Below are 20,776 nucleotides of genomic sequence, written 5' to 3' on the forward strand. Positions count from 1 at the left end.
TTTTGGAGTCATTTTGTGAGTCTTGAAAGGAATATTCTTCCTTTTTTGTATCCCACTGCTCCCAGTAAAGAAATTCTGACGTACCATTCTTTCATTTCAAATAATAACAACTTGCATTTACATAGCACTTTTCAGTTGACTGAGTGCTTTCGCAGATACTCTCTTAAAGTACACATGGCTGAAGGGGGGCAGTGGGAAGATCAAAGCCCCCGATATGACTCCAGGCAGGGGGTTGAGTTATATACTGCCACTAAAGGTGTTTTTCTATGCTATGCCCTTTCCTGCCAGGCAGCAAGGTGGGCTGACTGGGAATTATGTCTCCCTGCCAGGCTACACAGAAACTAAGCAAAGGGTAAGACAAGATCACCCACCTCTTACTCCCCTCCCACCCCCCAGCTACCTCTACTCCTCCAACTGATTCCCTTTCCCTCTGCTTTTGACACTCTTAAAATTCCCAAGTTCCATTATTGTGTTCAGAAATTCTGACCTTTATTTCTCTCAACTTTATTTCTGTAGATTCTGCCAGGATACCCTTGGCTTCCTTGGTCCTCTTTCCTTTGCTTCCTTTATACCTTCCACTGTCTGCCCCCAACCCTTTCCCTCTTATTGCACTTATTTTTTACTTCAATTAAAAAGTTTAAATGTACTCATCCAAAAAAAATATTACTAAACCAAAAAAAGTCATTTTTACTCAATTAGTGGTGTTTGTGTATTCCTTAAGTCATTATATGAAGGCCTCCTAGCACAGTGCCCAGCAGCCTTTCAATAAATGTTGGCTCCCTTTCTCTTACCTCTTCCCCTTCCTCTGTGAGGACACTAAAATCGTTACTTACCCATACCTGAGGGGCCTCCACTTGCCAAAACATACAACTGAAAGTAAAACCAGCAAGATGCCCTCAGTACAGCCTCACGGTGATGTGCTTAGCACAGGAGGAAATACTTTTTAAATGTCCACCCATGTAAAAATTTGAACTTGGTTCTAGGTAAATGGCTAGGTCTGGTAAAACAAGGCAGATGAAGAACTGGGATATTCAACTTTGAGAAGAGAGAACTCAAGAAAGAATAGGAAAGCTTTTTCAGCTACTTAGAGGATTGTTATAGAAGTTTGATTCAACTTAACTTTTTATGTCTCCTAAGAAGTTATGGGAAGGCATGTTGCAATATGATAGAGCAATGAACTTCCTATGAAAACAGTCTGACACAGAATGCACTGCCTCCTGAGTTCCTCATCACTGGAAACACTAGAAGACAAGTTTTGTAACAAAAATGAATAAGGAAAGTTTAGGCACAGGTTTGCAGGCTAAACTAGTTGACCTCTACGGCTTCATCTAACATTAGGAGTCTAATTTGGATATACCATTAACTCCTACTTATGAAACCTCAGCTTCATTATCAGACATTATCAGATATGTTCGTTTTAATTGTTCACCATAGTCTTCTGCCCCTTTTATAAATGGAGAAGAGTAATTTAAATTTTTCTTATAACATAGCAACATAATGTTATAGATATGATGGAATAAATAACATCTGTCTTGTTTGCTAAACTGTAGAAAGGCTATATCAGGAATACTTTTTAGATTCTAAAGGGTAATTTTCAATGTTAAAAAAAATAATCTAACCGTAATTGACTTAATTGGTCATAATGATACTTTTTAATATACCTGATTATTTACTAAAGGGTTTATATTTATATCCTAATGTTTGTAATCCTTTTGGAAGGTATGAGTTCGGACTTAAGCCTTAGAATTTTAATCTCTGTCATTTTGCAACTTTCATATCCTAGCAGAAATATTCTAGCTAGTCTTGCAAGTAGTTGGCCTTTAATACATACCTTATTTCTCTGATTCTAAGATGCCAGTGATTGCAACATGCATCACAGGTTTAATCCAGTATGTACAGCCTCACTGTGGCACACCGCTTTTCATTATCTAGTGTAGTGCTTTGGACTTCTTTGAAATCTTTAAGATTGTAGAATTTTGAGGCACGTTGAAGAATATGGAGTTTTGTGTCCTTTTTTTTGTAAAAACTCAAGCTGCTTTTTTCTTTCATTAAGTTGTATATACTACAAGTTAAACAGTTTCTCTTGAATCAAGATGCAGCCTTGGACAGAGAGACATTTAATGCCAAGTGATACAGCCCTTCACAGGGTATGAGTCTGTCACACCGAATTCTCCTGGCTCTGAAAAACACTTAAGTCCGAGACCACTGGCAGTTATTCTTTGCTTTTAATTGAATTGATGGACACGACAGGCTAGTCAGTGCTATATCATAGTGTAATCTTTTTGATAGCATTCAAGAAACAAATCAGTGATCTACATTTAAGTTAAAAAGCCATCCTTGTTTGGTGCTAAACTGTGCCAGGTAACAGCAGAAATGATGGGTAAATGAACAGATACCTTTTGAAAACAGCTAAGTTTGCACATATTCACATAAGGACAGGTATATCTAAACTTACTCCTATGCCTAGTGGCTGGTAAGTTTCTTTGATACAGTTGTAAGAAGTGTCCGTTTCAGAAATATTAAAATTTATAAAACCTATATCTTAGAATCCAGGAAATACGGTATTTGCTGATTGGCTAATCTCTAGGAAAGCCAGTATTATTTAGGCAGTAGCTGTCTCACATTTACGTATTTAGTAGTACGATATTTTTCTGCAAATGACATCAAAAGTAGTTTTCTGCCCCATAGGCATCTTCATCTTACAGAAAGACTTAAAGAAGCAAGGCTTTAAAAAAATAATACAGTTTTTAAAGTAAAAGCTAAGGACTTAAACTGTTACTCAGTTTTTTAGAGAGTTACTTTTCAATTGATCGATAGTGTTTAATATGACATTCCTACAACCTTTATAATGAAATCACATAGTTTGAAAGATGCTATTTATTCAAAAGCAATTCTCTTTTTAAAGAGTATCGCATGAATATCAGACTTTTCAGATATGTACTTGAAGATCTGGATTGTCATGTACCAGTTTCAGAAATAACATATTTGAAAAGTGTTTTGAAAAATATAAAGTATAAGTGTGAAGTGGCTGTAATAATTAATAAAAGTAGAATTCTCTCATAAAATTGTTTTAACTAGGAAATACAAGCAGACCATGGATATTTTCTTTAATATTTAGACCACTATTAGTATCTTGATCATGTCATTGGTATCTTAATCATGTAATTGTAGACAACCATATTTTTATACCATTTTACTTATCAGCCAGTTCAGTATTATCCAAGTTAAGCTTTTGCCATCAGTTTATTTTATTACGTCAACATATCCTAGCAGCCTGTGCTACTTAATCTATCCTCTGAAGTTGCTAATTCCTTGTCGTCTGTTTTTTGCTGATGTACCCCTATACATTTACTATCACTTCACATCCACTCCTGTTTGCAGTTCTTGGCTTTAGGATTGCATGCAGAATAAGAAGTTGAAGACTGAATTATGAGTGCATGGAGATAAACTATAAATGAGCGATGTGAAGAGAAAAATAATAGAATGTGTAACAATAAAACCTAATTGACTTGGAAATTTTTTGTAGCTAATAAATTTAATCTGCTATTTATTTCTAAATTTAACTAATGTAACTTCTTTTTAACTCTAGTCATCTCAACTTAATAATCCCCAGTTTGTATGGGTAGTACCAGCTTTGCGTCAGCTACATGAAATCACCCGCTCATTCATAAAACAAACCTATCAGAAGCAAGACAAGGTAAGAGTATAGTTATATTTGATTATTATACAATTCCTTGCATAACCTTTTATAATAACAAACATCAAAAGATTGCTGAGTTTTGTAGTGACTGTATTACAGTTTTATGGTTATTAATGTAATTCATTTATATTACTTAATAATCTTGAATTTAAACATCATTCTGCTTTCATTTCTATGGAACTTTTCTTTTGATATATCCCTAACTCATTTATTTTTTATTTCCTTAATTTACAAAGTAAGCCAATGTTTAAAAGTTAATGGTATTTTAGAAATTTGTTTGAAAAGATTCAAAGACTTATTTTATATTGTGAAAACATTAGTTTGCTTAAGGAGCTAGAGCTTCCTCAGTGTAATAGACTTGGGAAGAAAGATCTGGAAAAGTATGCAAGAAGTGAAATAGTTCTTTTGAAAGACTTTTTTTTTTTAAAGAATCCCTTTTAGAAGCAGAAATTTACCAGGGAAGTTTATTAATTCTATAGTAATTCCCTAGTAAATGTACATACCAGATTGATTTTATTTACTTTTATGTAGGAAATATGAGTGAAAAACTTTCTGTGTTTGCTATTCCTCAACTACGTGCTAAAATAGAAGCTTGTATTAAACTGACAAAATAACTGCGCATTCTCATACCATTTTTCTTTTTGTTGTTTCGCCAAGAGCATTATTCAAGACTTGAAGAAAAATTTTGAAATAGTAAAATTGGTAACAGGAAGTTTGATAGCTTGTCATCGGCTTGCAGCAGCCGTGGCTGGACCTGGAGGCTTAACTGGTTCAACACTAGTGGATGGCCGATACACTTATCGGGAGGTATCTGGCATTGTGCTTTTGTTTCATGATTTACAGCATTCATTTGGCCTTTTTGCACTTGAACTATAAAAATCATATTTATTGGGAGTAACTCTAAAGAGGTAGCATGAGGTGTCTTTGTCATAATGGAACATTTTTGTATCTTGACTTATAACCACCTCAAAATAAAAGTTCAGAAAATTGATATTTCTGGGTAAATCTTTCAGTAAATCACCCAAGATAACTGCATATGATATGGTAATAAAAATAAACATCTTTTCTTTGTCTTTGATCAGAAATAATAACTGTCAGTTCTGTGGCTAATGGCTTTTGTTTTTCAAATCTAGTGGTTAGTAATATTGTTTTTTTAAAAATAGAAAAATACCTTAACTCACCAGTTGTGTTGTGGTGTTTTACTCTGAGATTGCCGAAATTGTATTTTTTTGGCATCTAAAGCCAACTTGAGTTTGTGTTAGACTTCAAGTAGTTTCTGCTACATTGTATTGTCAACTTGTAAACAGATTTCTCACATTTACTTTACCCTAAGTTATATGAAAAAGCATTAGGTAAAACTATTTTTTTAATTTCAAAATTTTTTTGTTTTTTTAAATTTTTCTTTTACATATGAATGCCTGGAGTTAACTAATTAGCATTATTTCTTTTTGCAGTATTTAGAGGCCCATCTAAAATTTCTGGCATTTTTCTTGCAAGAAGCTACTCTGTATCTCGGTTGGAATCGTGCCAAGGAAATCTGGGAGTGTCTTGTGACTGGCCAGGATGTTTGTGAATTAGATAGAGAGGTAAGAAGATACTGTGGATGAAGTAAGACAGCAGTGGGACTTAATAGTATTTCACTTTTTTGTGTGTATCTCACATTTTTGTGTGTGTCTCACACCTTCAATTCTAAACACTTTTCAATTTACTAAGCATACATTTATACTAATAAGCTAGGAACTATAAGTGTTGAAAAGATATTTTATATAATATATATCTGTGATATAGACAAGTGTGTGAGATCTTTGGTAAGTCTGATACCATTCTGGATAAAACCAAATTCAGCCAAGTGAGTACAGCAAAAGAATTCTTGGTGTGTCTTTTAGTATTTTTTTCCCTCCCATGAAACTAGTTTTAAATTAACCAGCAGAAAACTTTGAGTTCCTATAATGATGTTGTATCCCGGAAACGCTAAAGAAGGAACTGATACCTAGACAGATCTTTAGAACTACAGTTACACAGCTGAAAATGGATTAAACCAGAAAACCACACTGCTTTGACGTTTTCCAACAGTGAATGGCTGTTTCCTCATCTCATTTTGTAGAATAGTGTTAACTACATCATAAGATTATTGAAAGGACTAAGTATGTGACGGTGCCTAGCACAGTCCCTGACACATAGTAAGGCTTATTAATAAATGTTGGTGGTAAAACCAAAGTGTAACAATTCAGTGAAAAGCATGAATATATATTTTCATTATCTAGAGGAAAGATTGCTATAATTAACTGCTTTATTTAGTTCTAGAGTTAGAACCGTTTCAGTTTTGAGTGGTATTAAGGCAATATAAATTTCTATAGAATTAAAAATAATTTATCTTTGCTTTCCCAGTTTGGAATATGTATTTGCCTGAAATGGATTTTAGTTACAGAGTGATTTGTCTTGATCCGCAGATGTGTTTTGAATGGTTTACAAAAGGGCAGCATGATCTTGAGAGTGATGTTCAGCAGCAGCTCTTCAAGGAGAAAATTCTTAAATTGGAGTCGTATGAAATCACCATGAATGGTAGGGAAGAAAAACATAAAATCATTTTTTCAGTTCTTTAAAGTAAGAATTTTATACTTTTCTTCTCAGCCCACTCTCAGAAGCAGCTAACCATTTTGGGATATCCTTCTGGACTTTGCCGTATGCACATAAAGACACATCTATATATACATATGTTTATATACACAGATAAATTTCTTTTTAAATGAATGGTATTTTTAAATTATATAGGCTAATTGTCAAGCTGTCTTTTCCTGAAATTACTTAGTACAAAAAGGATTCATTTAAGGTGAAGATTTGTCAAAGTATAGAAATCCTCTTTTCAGTTGTTTCTTTTAATTGAGTTTTTTTTATTGATATGTATTTTACATGCTATAAAATTTACTTTTTTAAGGTGTGCAATAAGTGCTTTTCGTATATTCACAAAGTTGTTCAACCTTCACCGTTTTTAATCTCAGGATATTTTCATCACCCCAGAAAGAAACCATGTAACAGTCACTATCCATTCTCCCCTTTCCCCGACCTCTCATCTACTTTCTGTCCTTACAGATTATTCTAATCTGGACATTTTATATAAATGGAACCATATAATATGTCACCTTTTGTATGAATATTTGGCTGCTTTTATCACGCTGAGACATAATGTTTTCAGGGTTCACCCAGGTTTTAACACGCACCAGAACTTCTTTCCATTTTATGGCTGAGTAATATTTCATTGTATGGCCATAACACATTTTGTTTATCCATTCATCAGTTGATGGTCATTTGGGTTCTCACCAGTTTTGGTTATTACCAATAATGCTGCTGTAAACATTCATATACAAGTTTTTATATTCCTGGGAGTGAAATTGCTCTATCATATCATTAACATTTGAGGAACTGCCAATCTGTTTTGCAAAGTGGCTGCAGCATTTTGTAATCACACCAGCAGTATATGAGGGTCTGATTTCTTCACATCTTCTCTAATAATTGTAAACTGTCTTTTTTATTTTAGCCATTCTAGTGGTTGTGACATGGTATCTCGTGGCTTGATTTACATTCCCTGATGACTAAGGATGATGAGCATTCGTTCATGGGCTTATTGGTCATTTATATATCATCTTTGGAGAAATGTCTATAAAAATCTTTTTCTCATTTTTAAATTGGGTTATTTGCCCTTTTATTTTTGAGTTGTAAGTGTTGTTTATATATTCTGCATATTCACTCCTTATCAGATACGTGATTTACAAGTATTTTGTCCTGTGGGTTGGCTTTTCACTTTCTTGGTAGTCCTTAGAAGCACAAAAGCTTTCAGTTTTGATGAAGTTTGTTTATTTTTTTGTCATTGTTGTTGCTTGTGCTTTTGATACCATATCTAAGAGACTATTGCCTAATTCAAGGTCTTGGAGATTTGTGCCTATGTTTTGTCCTAAGAGTTTTATAGTTTCAGCTCTTGATATACTTTGTCTTTTCATTGATTATCTGTGGTACCTAGAGTGCATGAATTTATCTGACATTCTATAATTTCAGGTTTTAACTTATTTAAGACTTTTTTTGAAAATGTGAATCTCTGTGATCATCGATTGAAAAGACAAGGAGCTCAGTTGGTAAGTAACATTGTTTTCAAATGTAGAAAATATGGAAAATCTAGTAAAACTTGACATTCAGCAAAACACATGTGTTATGATTGAGAGAAAACATGAGGTTTTTTTAAAAAGAATGGGCGCCTCGTTGACTGCGGGCTTCTGCATGGACGAGGGCGCTTCTCTTAGAGTGTGAGGAGGCTGCGTTTCTCGAACAGGTGACTTCTCAGACCCCTCTTTGCTTCTTGCTGATCTGGGGCAGCCAGCGGCCTCCTGTGGCTGGGTGAACGTGGAGTAGGGATAGTTCCAGCCAAGCTTCCAACCTCTCAGATCTAGCAGTTCACATGTACCTAAAAAAGTACCAAAATCTTCAATTCTGGGATTGCAGGGGCAAGGATTTGGGGGGAATTTTTTTTTTTTTTTGCAGTACGCAGGCCTCTCACTGTTGTGGCCTCTCCTGTTGCGGAGCACAGGCTCCGGACACGCAGGCTCAGCGGCCATGGCTCACAGGCCCAGCCGCTCCACGGCATGTGGGATCTTCCCGGACCGGGGCACGAACCCGTGTCCCCTGCATCGGCAGGCGGACTCTCAACCACTGTGCCCCCAGGGAAGCCCTAGGGGGAAATTTTTAACAGACAAGGAAGCAGGAAAATGAGGACCTGTAGAATGTATACAGCTTATGTTTATATTTACGTGAGCACCTTGAAAAAGAAAGGCAAAAAAATAACTCTTTTTCCAAGTCTGTTTCATTCATGACCTGACTTCCTAGGTGGTAAGAATTTTAACAAGATCTTACAAGGCCTGGATCCTGCCATTTCTAACTGAGCTTTGAGAAGACCAGATTGAGCCCCAAGGATTAGTAACTACCTCTAACCTGACTCTCTTTCCTTTGAAGAAAAGCTCGTGAAGAGGGTGCCCATATTATTCCTGTTTTGCTTCTGCTTTAGTAGCCCATCTGTGTAGAGTTCTAGCTTAGGTTTAGGAATGTCTGGAGAAAAATCTCCATATCTGTCTTGGTTCCATGGAAGTTGTCCAGTGTTTCTGTTGTTGATCGTTTCTTGTTTTAAAGTTCCATATCAGTATAATGACGTTCTCATATGTAGCTGGGTTTCTGCAGCCTTAATTCGTTTTGAACTTGAAGAGGTGTGGAGTTACAGTGTAGCAGAAAATAACTAATTTTGTGACCTTGGTGTGCTGTATACTTTTCTTTTTTTTGAACAGTATGTAGAAAAGCTGGAATTGATAGGAATGGATTTCATTTGGAAAATAGCTATGGAATCACCTGATGAAGAAATTGCTAATGAAGCTATTCAGTTAATCATAAACTACAGTTACATTAATCTAAATCCTCGGTTAAAGAAGGTGGGTATTTAAGGAAAGAAGGTACACAAAAAAGCAGAAAATAATATATTTTTAATTGCTAAGTTGGCATGCCTGAAAGTCGGGCTTCTTTATTTTGACATTTTATCCTTAATAATGATTACAACTAAATGCTAGACTAATTTTAATTTCCATATACCTCTTACTTTTAGGATTCTGTATCATTACATAAGAAATTCATTGCTGATTGCTACACAAGATTAGAAGTGAGTAGCAAATTTTATTTAACCTGTTTTTGAAATAAATGCTTTGGGTTTTTTTTCCTTTTATAATGTTCTGTTTTGAGATCGTGTATAATGTTGATATTTGTAGCTGGATCCTACTGGAAGAATTTGCTAGAAGTACCGTATTGTGGACATAGGGAACAGGCATTTGCCCTAATGCCCACAATGTAGAAGTGTATTTTACAGGAAATCCTTCCTTCTCCCTCCCCATCCCTTTTCCCTGCTCCACCCACCCACCCCACCCCCACCCCCTTTTGGGGGTATAGAAACTGTCTTCAGAAAATAGGTCTACTGTACTTTCCACATTTCTGATAGATTCTTTTTCTCCTTTTTCTGTCCAGAAATTTTATATAAGCACTTGCTTCTTTTCCCATCCTTCCCCATGTGTCACTTTGTTTATATCATAAATGCTATTAAAGGCCACAGCAGCACACTCAGTAGTGGGTAGTGTTGGGTGTCTTTGTCCACTAGAAGCCTGCAGTGTAATACTGTCTCAATAAGTTAAACTTTCTGATGATGAATATGTGCTGGTGATGAATCTGTACAGGAAGGAGTTCCCAAGTTGTGACTTCCGTCCAAATATGCCATCATAAAAACATTTAAAGTATTCAGGTATCCCTAAATGACGTGCCATGTAAGTATTAACACATGTAGAATGGTAGTTCTCAGTTGGAGGTTATTTTACCTCCCAGGGGACATTTGGCAATGTCTGAAGACCGTTTTGGTTGTCACAACTAGAGGGGTCCTACTGGAACCTAGTGGTAGGTGAGTGGTGAATAGAAGTCAGGGATGCCACTGAGCATCCTACAATGTCCCCAACAGTCTTCCACAACAAAAAAAGTTTCCAGCCCAAAATGTCAGTAGAGCTGAGGTTGAGAAACCCTGATATAGAGAGATGATTTTCTATTTCGTAGGCAGCCAGTTCAGCGCTTGGTGGCCCCACTCTGACACACGCTGTGACCAGAGCAACAAAGATGCTTACAGCAACTGCCATGCCAACCGTAGCCACGTCAGTCCAGTCTCCATACAGGTAAGTGATTGCAGAAGTTACAGCGAATATTGCAACACCTAAATGTAGATCAGCTTAAAAAAAAATAATTGGAATCTTTTCTTTCCTTTGGAGATATCTCGGTTAATTGTTCATTTCCTCATTTCATATCTTTTTCAAACAGTCATATCCTGGGAAATTATATATTCCCCATCACGTATTTTATTTGATTCATTTACTTTTACTGTGTGTAACACGAGTAGCCTACTCTTTATGATGGAATCAAGATACAGGCATTGTATGAAGAGTAATTTTTTTCAAGTTTGAAATATTTACTTAGACCTCATAACTTTTCTCATTGAATAGTCAAATCCAGGGCACCAATAGCATAAGCAAAATGAAGTGGAATATGATGATTGATTAATATTGTACATTGTGATATAATCATAGTTAAAATGTTTTACTTAAAATCATTTTTCAAAATAATTTTTAATAAGAACTTTAGCCCCAAATATTTGTGTTAAAACTTTGAACTGACATCTCTTAATCACATTGCTGTGTTGAGTATTTTCAGATGTTGTCAGTGAAATCTGAGTTCAGTGTTATAGGTCTTTGATATAGTAAGGAGAATAGATGAGTATTTAGAAACATTAGATTGAAGTAGCTAAAATACTTTTGTGGGGTTTTATGTGCCTTTCATTACTGGTAAGCATCCCCCAGTCAGTGATGCTCAGGAAACCTTGGCAGGTGATCAGAGAAGGGCTCCCTCTCTATGCCTCACTCTGCTGCCCTCTAGTGATCGGTGCTCATAAAGTCTTTTTCAACTCCCGGAATCGCTTTACGTGTTTACGTATGTTATGTATGTATTTATTTCTCTTTATTCACAGTTGGGGGTATTCCTTTCTTTTTAAAGCCGTCCTTTAGAAGAGGAGTCAAGGCAATATCCTTGCTCACATTCTTCTTCTTTATCTTCTTTTTTTAAATGAGCTGAGTACCGTGTAGTGATACATTATTAATATGAAAGAAGCCAGTAGAACTCAGCCCTCTTGGACCTCTTTTTAATATGACAGAAAGTGATTATAGATTCAACTCATGATAAGAACACTAACATGACTTTTGCATTCCCACATTCTTGGAAGTGTATCTCAAATAGACTTTCATTAAGAATTCCTAATTACATGTTTGTAAAATGTAGTCTATATCTATGACCTAGGTCTTTAACGATTCATTTTTCTGACAAGCCAGACTAGAAATGCACTTATGAACTATTGGATTGGGATTTCCAAACTGCTGCTTCTTTAAATAAGCATGCTTTTTGTTTGTCTTTTCTAACTGCTTTGTATTCTGAATCATTTCATATTTGACTATTACAGAACAAAACCACATGACAGTTTTTAAATATTCTCATTATAAACCCTAAACAGAGTTACTAAGAATATGTAATTTCAGAGTTGCCTTTGAACCAGTACGTGTAGTTTATCTCATTCACTAGTCTTAAAAGAACTTTTCAATGAACGTAATTGTTCCACTTATGGGAGGAGTTATTCTCTCATTTGTAGTGTTTGCAACGCTATCTGTGATTTAATTCTTCATTGAGGCAAAATAAAACAGTTCAGTTGTTAAGCACTTAAATATTTCCTAAAGATGTTCCATCTGAATATCAAGTTCTGGTTTCTGCCCATAGACTGAAAGAATTTAGAACTCTGTTAAATGCGTTTAACCAACTCTTTTTAAAGTGAAATTTCCAGTACTGCTAATCAGCATACTTATTGTTAGAAAATCTGAAAACTTTCCAGATTTAGAAATACACCTGTACAAAATACTTAGACTCTCTGGAATGGTAAATATTTAAGGGCACTTGGATTTTCATTTGTTAGTGTTAACACATGTAGTGTTTAATAAAGTGTGGAGCTGTGACTGTACAAGCTGCTGAATGTTGGAGTCCTGTTATTTCAAATGGTAAGATTGCTTAAGTCTAACCAAAAGAGATCTCAGGTCTCACTTTCAGAGTCTGTGAGAGTGCCACAGTTCCTTGCTGTGTGTTTTCTGTTCCAGAGATGGTTACGTCTCTTGATGTGTGTTGATTTCTTAAGTACTTTGAAAACCCTTGGGATAACAAATTCTTACATTGTATGTTTTAACTATACAGACTAGTCACTTAAACCAGATGAACAATTTTTTTCATCCTTTTCTTCTGCCTCATTCTTAGGCTAAGTAAAACAAACAGCAGCTCTCATTTGTGGCATACTTAATGGTTTGCATTTGTCTTCTAAATTTCAGGCAGTTCAGAACTTAGCCAGATTCTGTGTTTACAGAATTATGTGGCATATCTTAGTTGTAAGGTTATGAGATTCAAACTCACTGATCGTTCATTCTTGGTGGATTGGTAGACAAATAAGCCTGCAGACCCAGAGGAGACCCAGGTCCTCTATTTATGGGACAACTGTTTAAAAAAAGAAAACGAAGAAAGAAAAGAACAGGAAAGGAAACACGGGGCGGGGCAGGCTTCTGCCCCATATTCCATCTGTGTGCGACAGCTGTGACCTGCTTGAACCACCTCCCGCTTGAGTGAAAAGGAAGTTTAGTCTTTGCAGATTTCAGTCTTTGACCAGAGAGGGCTAATTGTGATTGTGGTTTTGGTGAAATAGACTGAAATTGAGCTCAAGTCAGCAGTTCATTTCAAGTATTTTCAAAAAAAATTTTTTTAATTCATAGATCCACTAAACTTGTCATAATTGAGAGATTGCTGCTTCTGGCAGAACGCTATGTGATCACTATAGAGGTAAGCCTCTCTTCTTTGTAAAGCAACTTTATCATCCTATAATTAGTCTCAATGTGTTAGGAGAGTATTTTTGTGACGTTTAACAGTGGCGCTGTGCATCTCACTTGCTGTATCTTTTGACTTGCTATATCTTTTTCAAGGATTTTTACTCTGTTCCCCGAACTATTCTACCTCATGGTGCCTCATTCCATGGACATCTTTTAACTCTTAATGTTACTTATGAGTCTACCAAAGATACCTTCACTGTAGAGGTAGGTTTACATTAAGCTCTGAAGCCATTTCCATATTGTCATGTTATTTTATAAGAACACTGTTGATTGAGATTGAACACTGTTGTTGATTTAGCTGCATGAATGACTATTCTAAAAGCTGTTTGGAAAGCAAATTTAGAATAAAGACCTGAAATGAAAGGAAGCTGATAGGGTATAAGCAGACTCATAAGTAAATACATAATGTCAGGTGATAACGAGTGTTATAAAGGTTACAAAAGAAGACAGCAGGATAAGATGGGTATACATGACATATTTTAGATAAGAATGGTTAGGGAAGGTCTCTGAGGTGATCACATTTGAACAGAGACTTGAATGAAGTGACAGAGTTAGCCATTTCTGGGGAAGAGCATTCCACACAAAGGGAGCAGCAGGTACAAAGGTCCTGAGGTGGGAGTTTGTTTGATTTATTCAGTGGCAAGGAAAGTGGCTGGTGTGACTAGAGCACAGTGAGAAGGGGAAGAGTGGAAGACACTCCAGTGGAAGAAGGACTTGAGATTTCATTCCATGCATGCTGGGGAATGGAGTATGGAATAGAATATTTAATTACTGCAGGAGGGAAGCCTCGCAAGGGCAGGATTCTTGTCTTTGGGTTCTCTGCTGTGTTCCCAGGATCTGGAACAGTGCCCGGTACATGACAGATGCTCGCTAATAGTTGTTTAAATGGATGAATAAGTGCATTACTCAGAACAGTGTTTCATTTCGTTTTACAGGCTCACAGTAATGAAACCATAGGGAGTGTCCGGTGGAAGATAGCCAAGCAGTTGTGTTCTCCCGTGGATAGTATACAGATATTTACAAATGATAGTCTGGTAGGTGTAAATCAACATTTTGTGGCACTTTAGTCTGATACCAGTATTTTCCTCTCCTTTCCTTCTCAGTAATTAAGAAACCACTTTTTACAGCTGACAGTGAATAAAGATCAAAAGCTCCTCCACCAGCTGGGCTTTTCTGATGAGCAAATCCTCACAGTAAAGACTTCTGGCAGTGGGACCCCGTCTGGGAGCTCTGCAGATTCCTCAACCAGCTCCAGCAGCAGCAGCAGTGGGGTGTTTAGTTCATCATACGCCATGGAGCAGGTATTGAGCGATAATATTCAAGTTCAGAACAAGAACGTAACATCATTAAGTTTTGCCTTCGGCCCATATAGATTTGCATGATTATGTCCTTTTCTCTCAGGCAAGTCCTGCCCCTTCAGAACTGTATCACTGAGAAATGCTGGGATTCAGTTGGGAGAAGAAGATGCACAATTTGTCAGTCTTCTGAACCACAGACTTTTCTGAGTCTGAGTGATTCCGCCTGGCCACTGCTTGCTGCTCCTCTCACATATCTCTCTTCATTGATTCATTGAGTCATTCCTATTAACATTCAAACGTGCTGTGCTATTTCTACCATCCTTTTAAAAAACCTTTTTTCATCCCAATTTCAGCTTCAATTCCTGTCCCCATTCTCTCCTTCCCAAATCAGCGAAGCTCCTTGAAAGGGTTGTCTGAGCTCTCTTTACCATGCTCTCTTGACCCCTCTCGAAAATAAACTCTGCAAGGTAATCTGTCATGTCCACCTCTCAATCCTCGTCTTCTTGACATTTCAGCAGTTGATCCATGTGATCACTTCCCCTTGAAATACTTTTTCCCCTTGGCTTTCAGAACCCCCCTGGCTCCGCCCTCCCGCTCTGGTTCTCCCTCTTTGGTCTCCTCTGCTGCCTCCTTTTCTTCTTCCCGATCTGTGTACAAAGAAGTTCCCTGGCTCAGTCCTTTGACCTTTCCTCTGTCTACGCTCATTCCCTTAGGAATCTCATCCAGTTTCAAAGCGTTATATATTGTATGTATATTGATAACACCCCAATTTTTATTTTCAGCTTGAAGTCTAGGTACATGGAACCAACTGGTTAATCAGCATCTCCTCTTAAATGTGTGATAGACATCCCAGTCCTAACATCCAAAACTGAGCTCCTGATATCCCCTTTCCCACCACCTCACCCCTAACCCAAACCTCTTCATCCCAGCCTTGCCGTATTTCAGATAACGCCTATTTCATGCTTCTAGTGGCTCATGCCAAAATCCTTGGGTCCCTACTTTCTCTCAAAGCATAGCCCTATCCGTCAGCAAATCCTTGACTCTACCTTTAAAATTCATCTAGAATCTAGCTCCTTTTCCCTGCCTCCACAGCTTCCACACCAATCTAAGCAGCCATCCTCGCTCAGCTGGAGGGTTTCAGGAGTTCTTTCACTGGTCTCAGGGCTTCTGCCCCTATACCAGTTCAGTCTCTTCTCTGTGTAGCACCCAACAGCCCATGATCTCTTTTAAACAGAGTCAGATTATATGCCACTTCTCAGCTCAGACTCTCCAGCGGCTCCCATCTCAGAGTAAGAGCCAGAGTCTTTACTGGGACCTTCAGGGCCTACTTGGTCTATCCCCCCCACTGAGATGTTCCCCCATGACCCACCCTCACTCTCACCACTCCAGCTGCACTGGCCTCCATGTTGGTCCTCAAAGTGGGCCCTGTGCACCTGCTCTTCTCTGTGCTTGTAATGTTCTTTCCTGATACCCACGTGGTTCTTTCTCACTTCTTCAGCCTTCACTCAAATGTTGCCTTCTTGGTGAGCCTTCTTTAGCAGTCCTGTCTAAACTTGCCACCTGTTGCTACTCCTGCACATCTCATTTCCCTTCCCTACTTTATTTTTGCCTCTCCCCCCCACCAGTGAAATTTAAGCTCCTTGAGAGCAGACCTTTGTCTGTTTTGCTCACTGCTGTATTTCCAGCACCTAAAACAGTGCCTAGAACATAATAGGTAATCAGTATTTGTTGAATGATTTTATGAATCAGGGTTTTTTGTACCTTCTCTCTGCCAGGAACTGAGCTCAGCACCAGGGGTACAAAACTAACAAGACCATTCAGTTCTTTATGCTTTTATAGTCTAGAAAAGTAAGATAATACCAGCCCTCTTGTGAAATAAAGGTATTTAAATGACAGAGAGGGATTTTTTTCATAGTTATTATGTATAGTCCTTTCATTTAATTACAAATGTAAGATCTTTGCATGGCTGTCTCTTTCACTTAGAGAGCATAGCCTTGCTTATAGATACCACAGAATCCTGCAGGGTTAATGTTAGTATTGTGCCGTTTCTTAAAAAGTAACTATACTTATATGTAGTGAGAATTTAAGAACGAAATCATACTCAGAGCAGTATTATGACAGTTTATCAGCAACAGAAATGACGTACATAGCATCTTTGAGTTTAACATTTTTAAACTATCTCATATTTATCCTGAATTTATTAAAAACCTTCCCAAATATATTCTATACTGATATCCAGCTGCTTTATTTCTTATACCAGAAAATAGTACTTTAATCACATCTGAATCTCTTCTATACAGTTGTATCCATTTTTTTCACCTTTAAAAAAAAGAGGCCAACTTCTTTTTCTCAACTTAAATTACATTTATATCTATGTGGTTGTGTGAGTGTGTGTGTTTGATTATATCACTTTGAATTTGTGGGGTTTTTTGTTTGTTTGTTTGTTTTTGCATTACGCGGGCCTCTTGCTGTTGTGGCCTCTCCCGTTGCGGAGGAGCACAGGCTCCAGACAGGCAGGCTCAGCGGCCGTGGCTCATGGGCCCAGCCGCTCCGCAGCATGTGGGATCTTCCCGGACCGGGGCACGAACCCATGTCCCCTACATCGGCAGGCAGACTCTCAACCACTGCGCCACCAGGGAAGCCCTGTTTTTTTTTTTTTAACACGATTGACTCCTGGTTTTTGTTTTTGTTTTTTTTTTCCACAACTCACACACACACACACACTGTATTTTATTTTAACAAGAGATAAATAAACTGACACCAAGCATTGTAAATGGATGACCGCAACAATGATTGCAATTACCAAACACGAAACACACTCTTACTATGTCATAATATTGACATTCAGCCCAGTAATCCTCCACTGTAACGGCTCCTTTACCTTGCAGTGAAAATTGCTTTGTATATTTTTTGCCTCTGAGTCCTTGTGGGATTTTTTATTATTATTATTCAAACAGAAAGTCACAAAAATTATAATCATCCTCATCAGTTCACTCAGTCCCATGTAATTAATTTTTTTTCATCTTGATCTTTTGTTAGCACTTTTATGAATTCATCAGTTTTCCATTAGAGTTCTGAATGAATTTGCTTTTAAATCACTCTGCCTTGTTTGCTCCTGCCAAGCTATGATCAGCTCCCAACGGTGCCCACCCTCCGTTCTGTTCATCACATCTGCCCTTCCTTTTGCCTCTCTGCTGCTGCCTACTTTTTGGTGCCTTAGCCCCTTGGCCAGCAGGTGGTAGGAGAAGAGAGCCCAGGTGATGAGCACGCTAGGAGAGGGAGTGGTCCCTCACTCTGTGTTCCCGTGCGTTGTTGTTTGAGACAGATAAGCACCATGCTTCCCTCCAGTTTTGCAGGCCAGTCTTTAAGAACCAGGAATTTTATTGTTCGTACCTTTGATTAGAAAAGGAGGAAATTGTTTTGTAAATTTGCATTTATGTTTTGCTTCCTCCCTCAGGAGAAATCCCTCCCTGGTGTGGTGATGGCACTTGTGTGCAATGTATTTGACATGCTTTACCAGCTGGCCAATCTGGAGGAGCCAAGGTAAATAGAAATGTTTACAAAGCTTGAAAGAGAGAAAGGTATTAAAGTTAGGGAACCCAGTAAATGTTCACTTGAAATGTATGTTGCTTCACATCCCATACTAAGTGACTTTGTTATTGAAACTGTGGTTTGTGTGAAAAAAAATTAATATTTGAAAAATTTCAGGATAACTCTACGAGTACGAAAGCTTCTGCTCTTGATACCCACTGATCCAGCCATTCAGGAAGCCCTTGATCAACTTGATTCTTTAGGAAGAAAGGTATGAGTATCTTGGATAGTTATTTAACAGGCATGGAAATTTTATATCATGATTCAGTGAAAATACAGCATGACATCACATTAAGGTCATATGATATCATCTTTCCCATAACAGTTTTTTTTTTCTTTAGAAAAGTACCTTTGCTGTAAATAATGATATCAAATTTTAGAACTGGAAGAGCCTTTAGTATCATCTGCTTCCACCTCCTTCATGTTTTATATTAGGAAACCCAAGCGCAGAGTGATGAACAGTTTTGACTAGGGTCAGACTCTAGTTCTGATTGAGTTGAGATATTTTTCTTCTGTTATGATGCCTCTCTGAATGTGGTTGTTGCATATGTTTGAGTTGCTTGCGTAAATGGGTTATCATTTAATATTTTCACAGTTGATATTTAAAGTTCCTTTTGTTTAATGTTTAGAATCTTGTTCCTTAAGAGTTGTGTATATATATATAATGAAATTGTGTTTTATCTATAACATTGTTTGTGTTCTCAGAATAAATTCATTTAGATCAAAGCTGTTAGAACTAAGTTATGAATTTTGTATTTCAGTGATTATAGTTTAGATGAGCTCATAATCGTGTCACATGTACCTTATATATTAATTTGAGGAAGAAGAGAACTAATGTAATTAAAAGCTATATTACTCATACTAACTAAAAAAATTATCAAAACTACTACACTGCAATCTTATAATTTAATTATCAATGTTTGGTGGTACAAATTTTATTTATTTTAATTAATTAATTTATTTTATTTTGGCTGCGAGGGCTCTTCACTGCAGCACGTGGGCTTTCCTAGTTGCAGCGCGAGGGCTCTAGAGTGCATGGGCTCAGTAGTTGCGGCGTGCAAGCTTAGTTGCGGTATGTGGGATCTTAGTTCCCCAGCCAGGGATCAAACCCATGCCCCGTGCATTGGGAGCACAGAGTCTTAACCACTGGACCACCAGGGAAGTCTCCTAGTGGTACAAATTTTAAAAACATGGAAACAAATTAGGATGACCCCACTAGTGTTGCTTAGAATACAATCCCAGAAGCATTCCTGTAGGATTGGAATGCTGTTGAGCATTTACTGTCTGTGTGATGGAGTTCAGTGCTTTGTTAATAATTAGAGTGATGTGGCTTTGAGGTTAATTTTTAGAAAATTTCATTGATTTGATTGTATTAAAGTCGGAAAAAACATTAGAGTGTGTAGTGATATCTGCTTCTCTTTATTTGTGCTTTTGAGCTGTATATTCCTTTTTTCTTTCTATTAAACTTAGAAAACATTGCTGTCTGAAACAAGTGCTCAGTCTTCAAAATCTCCATCCCTCTCTTCCAAGCAGCAGCATCAGCCAAGCGCCAGTTCAATTTTAGAAAGTCTGTTTCGATCTTTCGCTCCAGGAATGTCCACCTTCAGAGTGCTCTACAACTTAGAAGTAAGAAACCTCATTTCTTTTTACTTCATTTTAACAGATTCATTTTGGCCTAAAGGTTCATGCTTTCAGATATCAGAAATAAGTAAATAGGTTTCTATTATTATTGAATGGTTTGTTAAGAAAAATTAGTTTTAAAAAGTAAAAAATAGAATATAAATTGAAGTATTTTGTTGTTTTGGACTTTGAACATGCTCAGTTTTCTTTTTCAGTTTATACCTGTGTGCATTGTTATACTTGCAAAATAGCATGTAAATAAATAATTAGGAAGCGTTATGTATTAAAATGTGTCATTATCTTCCTCTGGAAGTTTTGCAAGTCTGTATAACATCAGTTCCTAATCCTCAGCCTTCTTGTTATTAAATGCATCCTAACTTTTTTAAAAAGCTGTTGTAACTTGTGGCCATTAATGAAGCTTTATAAGGAGTTTGTCAGGAGTCACATTAACATTATTATTTCAAGGTTAAAAAAAAGAATTGAAAGAATTTGAAAAGAATATTTTTATTATCCTTCTTCCCAGTAGTAGCTTTAAACTAGTAGATGTAGTTCAGTAAACATCTACTAACTGTTTACTGTCTACAAGTCATTGTGGTATTTAAAGGGTCAGAGTTGAAAGGACAAGATAATTGCTCCAAGATCTTATGAGTAAGACATAGGGGAGGCTGGATAGGCTGAGTCATGAAATGAAAGCAGTAACAAAGCAGTGTGGAGAGTGGCCCACTCTTGGAGGGTGAGGGGCTAGACCCTCAGGCCACTTAAGATCTGGAGAAAATAGAGCCCTGAATGATTTTGCTTTGCCCTAATATGTTCTATCCAGTCAGTTATTTATTAAGGAATCCAGATCAGTGCCTAAGCAACCTTAATCATCAAATTACCATTTATCTTCAGTAGGTTTTGAATCACAACATAGGTCATAATTGGTAGGAAGGTACCTGCTTGGGCATTTTTTCCAAGTTTTATTTCATCTGACAGTCTAATTTGGAGTATAAAATTACATTCATTCATTTTTATGTTTCACTTATTTATGTGGTGGAGCTGTG

At 37.0% G+C, this 20,776-nt stretch overlaps 1 protein-coding gene across 9 annotated transcripts in view; it reads left to right on the forward strand.

Moving 5' to 3' along the window:
• Positions 1 to 20,776, forward strand: part of USP24 (ubiquitin specific peptidase 24) — a 149,966-nt gene that overhangs the window by 65,828 nt on the left and 63,362 nt on the right. For 6 of the 9 annotated variants that reach the window (XR_012324657.1, XM_073789303.1, XM_073789304.1 and 3 more), the window contains exons 17-32: positions 293 to 352; positions 3,590 to 3,697; positions 4,358 to 4,507; positions 5,155 to 5,286; positions 6,151 to 6,262; positions 7,751 to 7,827; positions 9,025 to 9,165; positions 9,336 to 9,389; positions 10,322 to 10,437; positions 13,111 to 13,177; positions 13,318 to 13,428; positions 14,160 to 14,258; positions 14,352 to 14,525; positions 17,980 to 18,065; positions 18,231 to 18,324; positions 19,584 to 19,739. Coding sequence is in view for 8 of the 9 variants with exons in the window: in XM_073789303.1 (XP_073645404.1) it covers positions 293 to 352; positions 3,590 to 3,697; positions 4,358 to 4,507; positions 5,155 to 5,286; positions 6,151 to 6,262; positions 7,751 to 7,827; positions 9,025 to 9,165; positions 9,336 to 9,389; positions 10,322 to 10,437; positions 13,111 to 13,177; positions 13,318 to 13,428; positions 14,160 to 14,258; positions 14,352 to 14,525; positions 17,980 to 18,065; positions 18,231 to 18,324; positions 19,584 to 19,739 (1,737 nt within the window). In the remaining variant the exon portion in view is untranslated. The remainder of the gene's footprint in view (positions 1 to 292; positions 353 to 3,589; positions 3,698 to 4,357; positions 4,508 to 5,154; positions 5,287 to 6,150; positions 6,263 to 7,750; positions 7,828 to 9,024; positions 9,166 to 9,335; positions 9,390 to 10,321; positions 10,438 to 13,110; positions 13,178 to 13,317; positions 13,429 to 14,159; positions 14,259 to 14,351; positions 14,526 to 17,979; positions 18,066 to 18,230; positions 18,325 to 19,583; positions 19,740 to 20,776) is intronic. The other 3 variants (XM_019942406.3, XM_019942407.3, XM_073789306.1) reach the window with 2 other exon arrangements.

This window comes from Tursiops truncatus, chromosome 1, assembly GCF_011762595.2.
Source record: "Tursiops truncatus isolate mTurTru1 chromosome 1, mTurTru1.mat.Y, whole genome shotgun sequence".
Lineage (NCBI taxonomy): Eukaryota > Metazoa > Chordata > Mammalia > Artiodactyla > Delphinidae > Tursiops > Tursiops truncatus.